This window comes from Gigantopelta aegis, chromosome 6, assembly GCF_016097555.1.
Source record: "Gigantopelta aegis isolate Gae_Host chromosome 6, Gae_host_genome, whole genome shotgun sequence".
Classification (NCBI taxonomy): domain Eukaryota; kingdom Metazoa; phylum Mollusca; class Gastropoda; order Neomphalida; family Peltospiridae; genus Gigantopelta; species Gigantopelta aegis.
In genome coordinates, this window is record NC_054704.1 from 6,480,979 (window position 1) to 6,495,922 (window position 14,944).

The 14,944-nt window shown below is 35.5% G+C and overlaps 1 protein-coding gene across 5 annotated transcripts in view; it reads right to left on the reverse strand.

Annotated features, from left to right (window-relative positions):
- LOC121375683 (dedicator of cytokinesis protein 7-like) overlaps positions 1 to 14,944 on the reverse strand; it is an 80,018-nt gene that overhangs the window by 52,538 nt on the left and 12,536 nt on the right. For 3 of the 5 annotated variants that reach the window (XM_041503260.1, XM_041503259.1, XM_041503257.1), the window contains exons 12-25: positions 13,484 to 13,689; positions 12,536 to 12,629; positions 11,776 to 11,938; positions 11,300 to 11,417; positions 10,136 to 10,206; positions 9,627 to 9,771; positions 9,183 to 9,284; positions 8,814 to 8,900; positions 6,904 to 7,120; positions 5,655 to 5,825; positions 4,265 to 4,435; positions 2,031 to 2,110; positions 1,653 to 1,748; positions 246 to 386 (exon numbers count right to left, since the gene is read on the reverse strand). In XM_041503260.1, coding sequence (XP_041359194.1) covers positions 246 to 386; positions 1,653 to 1,748; positions 2,031 to 2,110; positions 4,265 to 4,435; positions 5,655 to 5,825; positions 6,904 to 7,120; positions 8,814 to 8,900; positions 9,183 to 9,284; positions 9,627 to 9,771; positions 10,136 to 10,206; positions 11,300 to 11,417; positions 11,776 to 11,938; positions 12,536 to 12,629; positions 13,484 to 13,689 — 1,862 coding nt within the window. The remainder of the gene's footprint in view (positions 1 to 245; positions 387 to 1,652; positions 1,749 to 2,030; positions 2,111 to 4,264; positions 4,436 to 5,654; positions 5,826 to 6,903; positions 7,121 to 8,813; positions 8,901 to 9,182; positions 9,285 to 9,626; positions 9,772 to 10,135; positions 10,207 to 11,299; positions 11,418 to 11,775; positions 11,939 to 12,535; positions 12,630 to 13,483; positions 13,690 to 14,944) is intronic. The other 2 variants (XM_041503261.1, XM_041503258.1) reach the window with 1 other exon arrangement.

A 14,944-nucleotide genomic window follows, 5' to 3' on the forward strand; every position in this document is an offset into this window, starting at 1 on the left:
CTATTTTATTCTAAAAATGTCTACAATACTGGTATAAATAGCAGTATGATTAAAAACATCCGTTGAATAAAGCAGCTAACTAGAATAATGAATATACACACATATAGATCTATGTTCAGGTAAGACTAATTACCTTGATATGTCTTTCTACAATATCTTTAATGAAAACATCCCTTGAATAAACCACCTTATTAAAATAATGAATATACACACATATATCTCTATGTTCAGGTAAGACTAATTACCTTGATATGTCTTTCTACAATGTCTTTAATGAGATTGCTGATCAGGGAAGACACATCATCAATGAAGTGATCGGAAAATCTCATCTGTCGCGGAGAACACAGTCTGTCGGTCTGGTCTAAGTGCTCAGCCATCGCCTTTATCTGAAATTATCATAAATACTTCAAACATTGAGTCACTGCTTTTATTTGAAATTATCACAAAGTAACTCAAACATTGAGTCATTGCCTTTATCTGAAATCATCACAAATACTTCAAACATTGAGTCACTGCTTTTATTTGAAATTATCACAAAGTAACTCAAACATTGAGTCACTGCTCTTATTTGAAATTATCACAAAGTAACTCAAACATTGAGTCACTGCTCTTATTTGAAATTATCACAAAGTAACTCAAACACTAAGTCATTACCTTTATCTGAAATCATCACAAATACTTCAAACATTGAGTCACTGCTTTTATTTGAAATTATCACAAAGTAACTCAAACATTGAGTCATTGCCTTTATCTGAAATCATCACAAATACTTCAAACATTGAGTCACTGCTTTTATTTGAAATTATCACAAAGTAACTCAAACATTGAGTCACTGCTCTTATTTGAAATTATCACAAAGTAACTCAAACATTGAGTCACTGCTCTTATTTGAAATTATCACAAAGTAACTCAAACATTGAGTCATTGCCTTTATCTGAAATCATCACAAATACTTCAAACATTGAGTCACTGCTTTTATTTGAAATTATCACAAAGTAACTCAAACATTGAGTCATTGCCTTTATCTGAAATCATCACAAATACTTCAAACATTGAGTCACTGCTTTTATTTGAAATTATCACAAAGTAACTCAAACATTGAGTCACTGCTTTTATTTGAAATTATCACAAAGTAACTCAAACATTGAGTCACTGCTATTATTTGAAATTATCACAAAGTAACTCAAACACTAAGTCATTACCTTTATCTGAAATCATCACAAATACTTCAAACATTGAGTCACTGCTTTTATTTGAAATTATCACAAAGTAACTCAAACACTAAGTCATTACCTTTATCTGAAATCATCACAAAATACCTCAAACACTGAGTCATTGCCTTTATCTGAAATAAATCACAAATTAACTAACATGCAGTAAGATATCAGGTTTATTTCAGCTGTGATTATAACTTACCATTCGATATAAATGTAAAACATGGAAATCCTTTGGTTGTGCTTTTAACAGATTAGAAATCTAGATCTTAAACTGATTATTTGTAATCACACATTCCGTGCAATAAAAGCCGACTGAATGGATTCTGGCAGTATAAACCCAAAGCTAGTACACCGAATCATTTAAAACAAGGAATAAATAACTTGACAGTGCACAAGACAAAGCACCGAAGAACATAGAATAAAACTATATATTACCATCAGCTCAAAGAAGAACCAGGATTTGCCAAGAGCGAGTTCTCGTGTTGAACCACTCGAGACGACCCACTGGAGAGCAAGTTCTTCATGTATATACTGAAACAAACAAAACACACAGTGAAAAATTATTAAACATTATACTTAAAACAGGTTTATTATTGAACAATTACTTTAAAATGCAGAACATCGTGCTTAACACAGAAATTATACAAACCCATCTGTGGATACACTTTATCACTACAAACTGTAGTTAATCTTGTTCAGCCCTAATTCTAATTCTACAGGTCCAGAGTTCTAGAAGATATTTGTGCTACTTAAAATCATTTGCCAGCATTCATATAAAAACTAACTGTTTATTCTCAAATGATATTTTCGTACCTTCTTGCCTCTGACTTTGGCGTAGTTCTGACCAGAAAACTCATCTCCCTTCATGCTGCCAGTCCTGTCAAGCTGACGTCCTAAACACAAGACATTTACAAATTAAAACACACTAAATATTGACTGACATCCTAAACACAAGATATTTACAAATTAAAACACACTCAATATTGATACTTCCTAAACACAAGACATTTACAAATTAAAACACACTAAATATTGAGTGATGTCCCAAATATGAGAAATATACAAATTAAAACACATTAAACATTTGACTGATGTCCTAAACTAAGAAATTTAGAAATAAAATACACTAAATATTGACCGACATCCTAAACGTGAAAATTAGAAATAAAATACACTAAATATTGACCGACGTCCTAAACGTGAAAATTAGAAATAAAATACACTAAATATTGACCGACGTCCTAAACGTGAAAATTAGAAATAAAATACACTAAATATTCACCGATGTCCTAAACGTGAACATTATAAATAAAATACACTAAATATTGACCGACATCCTAAACGTGAAAATTATAAATAAAATACACCAAATATTGACCGATATCCTAAACGTGAAAATTATAAATAAAATACACTAAATATTGACCGACATCCTAAATGTGAAAATTATAAATAAAATACACTAAATATTGACCGACATCCTAAACGTGAAATTTAGAAATAAAATACACTAAATATTGACTGACATCCTAAACCTACAGAAATTTAGAAATTAAAACATGCTAAATATTGACTGATGTCCTAAATATGTGATATTTTGAAGAACCAACAGGGCTCGACCTTAGCGGTAGCCCAGGATGTTTTGGCTACCGATTTCTCACTCGGACTACCAGTTGTCTAACCCCGGTAGTCCGCTGGGCTACCAAATGTTTCGGCATGTCCAGTTACTCCACAATCAGCAAGACATTTAAGTCATCGGTGTCTGAAATTCCACCCTTTCATGTACGTGCTCTCTACTGCCTCGAATTGCTGAAACTGTTAATTGCTCCCCTAGTCTGACCAACAGTTGGCAGTTGCGCAATACGATTTAGTGAAATAAAGGAGTATATTTGCCAATGGTACGATTTTTTGTTTTTTAAATATAGCGGACCAAAACAAATAATTTGATGTAATCCAGTGGCCAGATATACCTGGTTAGTACGGGTCATGGAATTTTCATTTGGGTCATGGGTTTACTATTCGTAGTCATTTATGACGATCAACAACACGCCCGTTGTTTTTACGCCTATTTATAACAAACGCTTTGTATGATCAAGACTATTTGCTGCCAGCTGAAGTCTAAACTAAACGATAATTCAATAGCGGCTTATTTCCGTCTAGGCTACCTATGCAAATGGTCAAATTATTGTTTACACAATTAATATCTATTACTATGTTAAATAAATGCATAAATTGACGAATATTTTCAATGTTAAAAATATTAATCTTTCTTACAAATTAATTTTAATGAAATCTCTTTTATCATTTACTATGGTTTAACCTCGCTCAAAATGACAACTGACCTTGTCACGTGATAACACAAACACACATGGTGATCCCCCGTCTGGGATAATTGGCTTACGGCATTTACAAGTTTATTGTCATCAATAAAAACCGCTATTGTTTTGGAATAAAGGCAAGTTTTGTTAAGATTCTTCAAAATTACACCTATTGAATATATATATATATATATATATATATATATATATATATATATATATATATATATATATATATATACCATAATTACTCCTCTTTTGAGGCCATCCTTAAAAATATTTGTTTTGTCCATTTCTGACCAGTAGTTTCAAATGTGGGTAGGTAGGTAGGTATTATTATTATTTTGTTTAGGCCTAATCTCATAATGAAGGTTTACGCAATATTATAATGCAACATATGAGACACTTCATTCTGTCACATATTAATGTTGTAGTTTTGAGTATTTCCCCCAGATTCTGTTCAGTGATTTAAACTAAAAACTTTATTGTTCATTAAGGGTTATCATGCAATTTTAATAAGTGTATATTTCACAGTATAATGGTCATGATTTACAAAAACCCACCCTAAAACGTTTAAATAAAAATAAATTATTTTTCTTTTTTCTATCTTTTTTTTCTTTTCTTTTAAACTTGTGGGGCTACCAAATTTTACTAAGGGCTACTAGAATTTATAACCGGGTAGCCCGGTGGGCTACCATTGAAAAAACTTAAGGTCAAGGCCTGACCAACCTATAATGAAGCCTGCGACCTCTGCGTCTGGAGATGTGGGTGTGAGGCCAGCAAGGTCAGGGTTACTGGTGCTGCGCTGGTATGCCTGCTTGCTGATTGGCAGAGATGAGGGTCGGCCAAGAGTTGCGTACCCTTGTGAATGCAAAGACGGGCTCAGTACTGGAGATAAATCTGTAAATAGAAAACAATAAAACAATAACATTAACAATTTACACCAAGTTAAAAATATTTACATTTGTTTTCAAAACTTATATTCATTAAAAAGAATAACAACCTGTATACATACTCTGACTGTTGACGGCGAGGTGGGGCAGGGAACAGCTGTTATAAGAAGGAAGGAAGGAAGAAGGAAATGTTTTATTTAACGATGCACTCAACACATTTTATTTATGGTTATATGGCATCGGACATATGGTTAAGGACCACACAGATACTGAGAGAGGAAACCCACTGTTGCTACTTCATCGGCTACTCTTTTCGATTAGCAGCAAGGGATCTTTTATATGCACCATACCATAGACAGGATAGCACATACCACAGCCTTTGATGTACCTGTCGTGGTGCATTGGCTTGCTGTTATAAGAGTGATAGAATGAATAACAACCTGTATACATACTCTGACTGTTGACAGCGGGGTGGAGCAGGGAACAGCTGTTATAAGAGTGATGGAATGAATAACAACCTGTATACATACTCTGACTGTTGACAGCGGGGTGGGGCAGGGAACAGCTGTTATAAGAGTGATAGAACGAATAACAACCTGTATACATATTCTGACTGTTGATGGCGGGGTGGGGCAGGGAACAGCTGTTATAGGAGTGATGGAACGAATAACAACGAATAACAACCTGTATACATACTCTGACTGTTGACAGTGGGGTGGGGCAGAGAACAGCTGTTAAAGGAGTGATGGAAGGAATAACAACCTGTATACATATTCTGACTGTTGATGGCAGGGTGGGGCAGGGAACAGCTGTTAAAGGAGTGATGGAAGAAATAACAACCTGTATACATATTCTGACTGTTGACAGTGGGGTGGGGCAGGGAACAGCTGTTATAGGAGTGATGGAACGAATAACAACCTATATACATACTCTGACTGTTGACAGTGGGGTGGGGCAGGGAACAGCTGTTATAAGAGTGATAGAACAAATAACAACATGTATACATACTCTGACTGTTGATGGCGGGGTGGGGCAGGGAACAGCTGCTATAAGAGTGATGGAACAAATAACAACCTGTATACATACTCTGACTGTTGATGGCGGGGTGGGGCAGGGAACAGCTGTTATAAGAGTGATGGAACAAATAACAACCTTTATACATACTCTGTTGACAGCGGGGTGGGGCAGGGAACAGCTGTTATAAGAGTGATGGAACAAATAACAACCTGTATACATACTCTGACTGTTGACAGTGGGGTGGGCCAGGGAACAGCTGTACTGGATGTAGGAGGCGAGCAACGTGTTCCGTCCGTTCTGATCGTTCTTCTCCTCCAACAGTTCGTGAACCTGTTGTACAACCTGCGCGATCGCCTCAAACGTGTTCTGACCCACGTTCACTGCAACAGATTAAACATAATAAACACACTTACACAACATCATGAAGCAATCAGCAGTCAACAAAGTTTAACCTCTGTTGTCATACACATTTCCTGATACAAGGAATACATCAAACACATTATTAACAGGCTTTCTGCCAGAAAATAATTTGAGGGTATGTAATAAAAACAAAACAGACCAGAATGACCCTACGAGGTGGTTAGCAGTTTGAAATGTTTCGAAACAAAACAGACCAGAATGACCCTACGACGTGGTTAGCAGTTTGAAATGTTTTGAAACTGAACATTACATTTCATACTCTTTCACTAATTATAAACAGCAGTTCTCTTACTATCATCTATCTAAAAAAAAATTTTTAAAAATCCATTAATTTCCAATATTTTATGGTACTTAATTTTACCCGTGATACTATCTGGCAGATTTCCTGACATACATCTGACATACATTTGCAGTAAACCTATTACTGTACATACACATTCAGCAAGTAAAAGTAGTAACTGTTAGTTACTGTTCATACAGATATTTCCAGTAAAGGTAGTAGAATATAACCGTTTTCTCAGTCAGAGTTTCACTGTACCAGGCTTTCTGCCACAGGATAAAACGGGTATGGTGCCATACCCAAAGGTTTTGTAGATGGGGTTTTTTAAGCTAAACTTTTGACAAAATTAATTACTCTCATCATTACTGTATGATTTCTTAACTCTAACCCTAAACTTAACCCATTTTCTTTCTGGGAGAGACCCCCATACTTCCCTGTTGACTATGGTTGCATTCAATTCCATAACGCCATACCCAAAACTTTCTTTTTGGCAGAAACAATGTGTACATATACATATTTCAATGAAACTATTACAATAAACACATTTTTTTCAGTATAAGTATAATAATAATAATGATTTATTTTCAGTACACATGTTTTGACTACAACTATTAATTTACCTACACATATTTGGTTGAGGTACTACTGTACATACACCAAGTTTGAGTCTTAAGTATTACTGTGTCTATACACAGACATATTTTGAGTACAACTATTAAGTACATTTCCATATTTGTTAGAAGTTTTACGTTACATACACATATTGCCAGCAATAACCGGGGGCCGAACAAGAAGCAGTATCAGTTTGTCAAGGATCAGTGACAGAAACTGAACGAGATTCTCTCCCTTAGCTCGTGTAATGTCCATGATGCTTCGTTTGAGTTCCGTTTCAAAGCTGATCTCCGTCATGCGAGGCGGAAGTTTCTGCTCCTGGGCCGCTTGACACAGGTGAAGAAACCTGTCAATGTGTTCATCCTGGAACATAAAACAAAACAAATAGTACAAACAAGTGAAAATAAACAAAACAAATAGTACAAAGAAGTGAAAATAAACAAAACAAATAGTACAAACAAGTGAAAATAAACAAAATAAATAGTACAAACAAGTGAAAATAGACAAAATAATAGTACAAACAAATCAAAATAAATAGTACAAACAAATCAAAATAAACAAATAACAAAACACAAAAACACTAAATAACAATAAAACTTGATAAATATATATAGCTATTTCAGAGTGTGGTGGGGGTAACCACTTTATTTTGTCTACTGAATATATCAAGAGTTCAGAGTGTGGTGGGGGTAACCACTTTATTTTGTCTATTGAATACATCAAGAGTTCTATGGCGTTCATTTGTGTTGTTTTATATCATATGTTGTTACTATTTACTATTAAGTGGCAGGTTGAAACCGAGTGCAAAGTGTTCTCATTCCAGCTAGTGCTACATAACTTGCGTAATAAACGCTGTGGTATGTACCATTCCATCTGGGATAGAACATATAAAAGATATCTTGCTGCTAATTGAAAGGAGTAACCTATGGAGTGGCAGCAGTGGGTTTTCATTCTCATTATTTCTATAGTTGTTAATCGTATGTCCAATGCAATATAACTATATATTAAAACATATATATGTTGGGTGCATTTCTCTTTCTTTCTTATGTTATTTATATACTAATATACACTTGGTGAGTAATGTGTAGCATGTGATTTGTTTACTAAATTACATATAGAAAACAAGACCATATTCTAATCATGACAACTCAGTCAAAATATGTACAACTAAAATCACTAGGATTTAAGCATTCTTATTATACTTTGACAAACCAAAGTCATACTGTGACAAAAATACTGATGTTACATTATCTTCTTAACCTTTAGACTACTGGATTAATTTTTGACAAAAACTACGTTGAATGGGTACAAGTTTATAATTTTTACCGACATATATTCACTTAAATGTTTTATAAATACGCGTTTACTTACGGACATTTGTGGCCAGCTGTCCAGTATTTATGTCCATTATTCCCGATAAAAGTGGTTTTCTGACCAGATTTAAAAAAGAAAAACGAACTACGATTCATATTGCAATATTTGGTGATTTTCGTTGTTGATAAAACAATTAAATTTACTATCAAATTAGCTGTCACAATCAGCTATTGATCCCTGAAAATGACCATGATGTGCCGCCATTGTTGTCACGCGAAAATACTTGCCACAAAACCACTTTTTGAACTAAAAATTCCAAGCTATTTTCCACAGAAAAACAACAAACAAAAGTTATCATGCTGTAGAATAAACCATTTCCTGTTTTAAAAAAAACGTTTCAGGTGAGTGTCGTGTGCAAAACAACTGGAAATATGAATTGGGAAATGCACTGTATACAGTGTACAGTATGTCAACTGGTGTGACATCGGGCGAGATATCTCGCCTGCAGTAGTCAGAAGGTTAAGTTAAAGAAACACAGATGTTGTGATAAGTCATAAAACTAAGAAGTGATCCAGCACAAGCATACACCCTTTCACACAAGTTCTAGGTACATATATCTTTGATGATTTATAATGGTTTCATATGAAATGGCAATTTCCTGCAAACTGAATACTCATGATGAATGATGTCTAACTTGATTGTTTCCACCTGGATGGATATATTAATTAAGTAAATGAATTACCTGTGGATGGACCGAGGACACTGCCTTGACAACGACATTGAACACACCTTTCTGATTGTCCACCCATTTCATGTTGGGAAGTTTCACCTACAAAATTTAAAAAAGAAAATTAAATAAAAAACTCATTTATACTTTTTTAAAATAACTATAATTAAGATGATAAATTTATCATGTCTATATGAAATAAGAGATATATAACATTTTACGCAATAGAGTTTGCAAAAGCCTGATGATAAATAGCCAAGACTATTAACATAACGAATAAAGCATATTTCAAACTTAAAAGTAGCTTACAACTATATTTTAACTTATTGAAATTAGACATGAAAAATGTTTTAAAATTTAATCTGACTAATATTAACTGCTTACGTCTGGATGCAGCATGGAGTAGCGTGGAGGGGGTCGTTCTATACAGACGGGAAGACTGAATTCTCCAACCACCAGATGGTTATCTCGCATCAGAGGCAGCCACTGTGGAGACCATGGAAAAACAACAAACCACATAAACATAATCATGTTTTGCAAGTAACACTTCAATAACATGGATTTTTATTTAGATTTTTGTATCAGACTGATAAAAATATATATTTTTTTTTAATGTATTACTTGACAACTCATTAATTTCTAAGACATCTTTACAAACCATACCTAATGTGAAAACAAATATATTACCGTGCTTGAAACATATGGGCTGCCAGGTCAACAATTTTGGGGTCAAACTAGAGTGATCAAAGAAGCCTTTGTTAGGTTCAAAACAAGCTAACACTACATCTTCTCTCATTTACTGTAAGGTAGACAGAACAGTGAACTGACCGTGTATCCTACAGGTATCTCCGTGGGCGTGGGTTCGTTCTTCTTCACCTGACAGCTGATGTGGTAGAACGTGAACATGATGTGGTGGAACTCCGTCAGTTTGGCGGGCAGCTTTGCCTTCACCTCTTCGTATAGATCAGGAGACCTGATAGAGGAATGGTACTAGTGTTAAGAGATATTATCTATAGAGATGACCAGTCTATAGAAATTAGTAGATATATGTCAGCTTTATTTTAATAAATAACTTATAACATAATACATACAACTATGTATATTTTCTTAGTTAAAGAATAATAATTTTAGACCTTTTGTAACATTTAGTTAACTTTGTTTTGTCCCAGTAAAATCAACATTATCACAATTGACAAAAACAAATTCTATAAGTTGTCTGTATTGGAAATATTTACCTTTTAAACTTTATATTACCAAAAGTTGTTTTTAACAGGTTTTTTAAACTGTAATAACAGTAAATGATATTGTAAAATGTTTAACCCAACAGAACATCTTACTTGTTGTGGTAAGTGACAGCCGAGTACGCTTCTCTTGTAAACTCAGGACAGCTTGATTTACCATAGATCACCTGAAACATGTAACGTCATGAAACAATACATGAACTGCCACTTACAGATTTACCATAGATCATCTGAAACATGTAACGTCATGAAACAATACATGAACCGACACTCACAGATTTACCATAGACCACCTCAATACATGAACCGACACTCACAGATTTACCATAGACCACCTGAAACATGTAACGTCATGAAACAATACATGAACCGACACTCACAGATTTACCATAGATCACCTGAAACATGTAACGTGATGAAACAAAACATGAACCGACACTCACAGATTTACCATAGATCACCTGAAACATGTAACGTCATGAAACAATATATGAACCGACACTCACAGATTTACCATAGATCACCTGAAACATGTAACAAATAAAATAATTAATGAACAGACACTCACAGATTTACCATAGATCACCTAAAAGAGGTAACAAATAAAACAATTAATGAACCAACACTCAGATTTACCATATATCACCTGAAACATGTAACAAATAAACAATTAATGAACCGACATTCACAGATTTACCATAGATCACTTAAAAGAGGTAACATATATAAACAATAAATGAACCAACACTCAGATTTACCATATATCACCTGAAACATGTAACAAATAAACAATTAATGAACCGACATTCACAGATTTACCATAGATCACTTAAAAGAGGTAACATATATAAACAATAAATGAACTGACACTCATACAGAAACCACAACATTCTCTCCCTTTGCTCTGGTGACATCTACTAAATATTTCTTAACAGAGATGCATCTATTAAATATTTCTTAGCAAAGATACTACTGTAAATACAGAGCTAGTGCTGGATGAGCAGAACATTTTGACAAATTATCCATTAAACTTCAAACATTGCAAAAACCCAATCATTTACAAACAAAATATCAATTAGTACATGGCATTATTTCGCCACATTAAAATAAAATTCGCCAATTAATTTTAAAATAGAGTGTTTATGTTCCATTTATCTATAGTTTACCTGCTGAGAAATGAAAGTAAATAAATAAATGTTTACAATGCCCTAGTATGAATAGAATGCCAACTATAGAGTGAAAACAAAACAGTTTATTTACCGGCAAAGCATGAATTTCTTCTTCACCAGCCATGAACTGAATCTTAACAGCTAAATTCCGAGCTGACCCCTGACGAGTGGAGAAGTTCAGATACTTGGGATAAATGTACAGTGAATTCCTGAAACAACAAATGTCAGACAAAACATTATTCTATTCTATATTATACAAATACCAGCAATATCTTTAGTATTGTACAACCTAAAGAGTGAAATCTACAACTGAGACAATGATGCTAGCGTTATATTTTAGAAGAAACAACAACAATTTATTAAGTTAAAATGTCAGCAAAATATTCCAATAGATATGTTAGTAACTATTGCAGTTAACAACAGCCGTATAAACATTTTGAAACCAATTAATCTGCATAACTGGATCATTATAAACAGATCACAAACATTGGACTACTGATGGATGATCATTTTGACCCTTTCCAATTTAATATTTTTGTCATGAATATACCACAGCACTGCACATACTTGTAAGAGGTGTACGGCATATAGACTTCCTTGGAAGGAAATTCTGTGATTTCCTTGGTCGGTCTCCCCTTGTCGTCCGGGTATGGGTCGACCTTGGCTAGCTCGGCTGTCAACGTGTATTTCGGCTCTTCGGGGCACGGAGAGATGTCTAGCTTTAGAGTGGCTGAAAAATAAGTTAATTAATAAAACCAAGTAACTACCAGAATCAAAAGTACTTCTTTTAGCTCCTGGTACAATACTAAATCAGGGTATCACACATATAAGAAATCACTACAAACTATTATTTTCAGTTAATGGCAAGGTCTTTTAGCTCCTGGTACAATACTAAATCATGGTTTCACACATATAAGAAATCACTACAAACTATTATTTTCAGTTAATGGCAAGGTCTTTTATGTAGATTAGTTGAGAAGCACCTAGTTGCAGAGAAAAACTTCAGCGGGTCAACTAAGAGGCACAAACCTGTATCCTCTCAGACCAGACTACACACTACCACTGAACTATATCCATTTTATGACAAGAATTCTGTGGAATTAATTGTCTCGCCTACCATAAATGTTTTCAGTTCACTGTAATGAACATCCATACAACTCTAAACCAAGTTTCATTGACCGTCTTAGGACATAAATGCAAAACTTTAACAAAAATATTTACGCCATTGCTGACACCACCACTGGAGAAGTAATACCTATATCTAGCATTTTTACTTCGAAAAAGCGACACAAGAGCAGATCATCACCTCTGCTTAAATCTGACCAACCTGGAATACATTTAACCCTCTTAAGGACAGATGAAGGTCGTTTAAGGTCAGCCAGAAACTTGTAGAGATCATCATCACTGAGCTTGTCACTTTCCTGAAAATTAATGAATGGAATGAATGGAATGAATGGATGAATGATATTAACCCCAGTACAAAAATATATACCATACAACCAGAAATGTTTGTGGTCTAAACTTTTTGTGGTTTGATGACTAAAAACTAAGAGGTTTCCTATTTTCAATGTTTGGCAACTCTCAAATGAGAACTCGTGTTTTTATTTTCGTGGTTTAGCATATTGAATATTCTATTCCATATATAATCAACATTAAAACTTTTACGTCAGCTTCAATTTGCATAATATCGCCTTTGTTTATAAGTTAAACAATATAGTATTCAATTGCAACTGAGTAACACGGTATGCTATTAGCAAGACTACTGATCAGTCTTTGGTTTTATATAAAGCCAATTAAGATTTGTGTGAGAAGTTATCTAAGCCAGACTGTGTAGTGTTTTAATCTGAGCTGAACACGTTTCATTCATACTCATATCCTAAGCTGGCACAGTATACAAGCAGAGCACACATACCTGTGTGTACGCATTTTACTATACAGAATATAATGACCTGGTATCTTGAATTCACTTTTTTCCTTGCAATTTCTTATAATCTGTGCATGGCAGCAAAAAAAAAAAATTATGGTAAATTGTCAGTTGATTATGGTGATCACAATTAATATTTTTCACAAAATTTATTGATATTTTCAGTTTTATATTGTCAAGGCTGCCCACAAACATTCGCAACCTACAAAAACAAAACAAGAACAATTCTTATAACTTTTATAATCATACATAAAATTGTAGGTAGACTCTAAAACTAACCACGTTATACCTTTGACAAATCACAGCAAACAGTTTTCTATGCTAACCTTATTCTTTATAAGAGAAGATTACCTGTTTGAAGAAGCTCGACACTGTGAGGGTGACAGGTCGGAAGTTGTCGAGACTCGCTCCGTAGCTGTCTGGAGACCAGCTGCGTCTCTTGTCGTAACCACTGCGGCCGCGGTCCACCGAACCACGTCGGCCAGCTGTCGCGAGGTCATCCTTCGACTGTCTGCGGAATCCCTGCATCTGACCTCCCAGGTTGCCACTCCTTCGATCTGTCAAACAATCAAAGTAGTTCAATGCTAACAGAGAAATATCAAATAAAAACACAAACTGCATGATGTTGATCTAAAATGCTGATATCAGTAATAAGTGTTTTCAACAATATCACTGCAATAAGATGATCAATTGATTCTTCCTGCAGCTAATAAAATACAGCTGTATGCCAAAATATACTACTCAAAAGAATTTAAGGGTCAAAAATTTATAATCAAATAAGTTTCAGAGTGTATTAGATTGATGATGTAAACTACACCAAATTTTTTATTTATTGTTCCATATTTACAAAAAACCACACATAAACATCACTGTATACAAGAAAGTCACATGACATGCTGTCAAAGTTGAAGGTTGTCAAACATGGATTTTACACATTAGAACATTCGTTTAATAATGTGTGAATCCACCCCTGGCGCGAATACACTCAACACATCGTTGCCTCATGCTGTTGATCAGACGTCTGAAGAACTCTTGGGCAATGGCCTGCCACTCTGCCATAAGAAGTTGACCCAGATCATGAAGGTTGGCCGGAGGGGTATGGTTATCCCGAACTCTCCTGCCTAATTCGTCCCAGGCGTTCTCTATTGGGGTCAAGTCAGGCGAATATGCTGGCCAATCCATCCTGGCGATACCGTGTTGTCTGAGAAAGTCCGTTACCACCCTGGCGTGGTGGGGTCTGGCATTGTCATCCTGCAGAACTGCCCCGCCGCCAATCTGCTGAAGGCCTGGGAGAACCAACAGCCGGATAATCTCATTCAGATAGCGGATTCCATTCAGATTGCCATCCACCACATAGAGGGGGGTCCTGTGGTGGATAGAGATGCCGCCCCACACCATGACGCTGCCACCACCGAACCGGTGACGTTGTCTAACGTTAACGTCAGCGAAGCGCTCCCCAGGACGTCTGTAGACACGAACCCGACCGTCGTTGAACTGGAGACTAAACCTGGACTCATCAGTGAACATCACTCGACCCCACTGAACACGTTGCCACTGCAGATGAAGCGTGCACCAGTGACGTCTGGCCATTCTGTGACGTGGTAGGAGTGGTGGTCGAACAGCCTGGCGACGGCAGCGTAGATTATTGGCTCTCAGACGATTGCGTATGGTTTGATCAGACACTCGAGTTCCAGTCGCAGTCCGCAGATTGTCACGTAATCGGCGTGCAGTGGTTGTGCGTTGACGTAGAGCCATATTGGTGATGTAGCGGTCCTCTCTATTTGTAGTGCTTCGGGGTCTTTCCGAACGTGG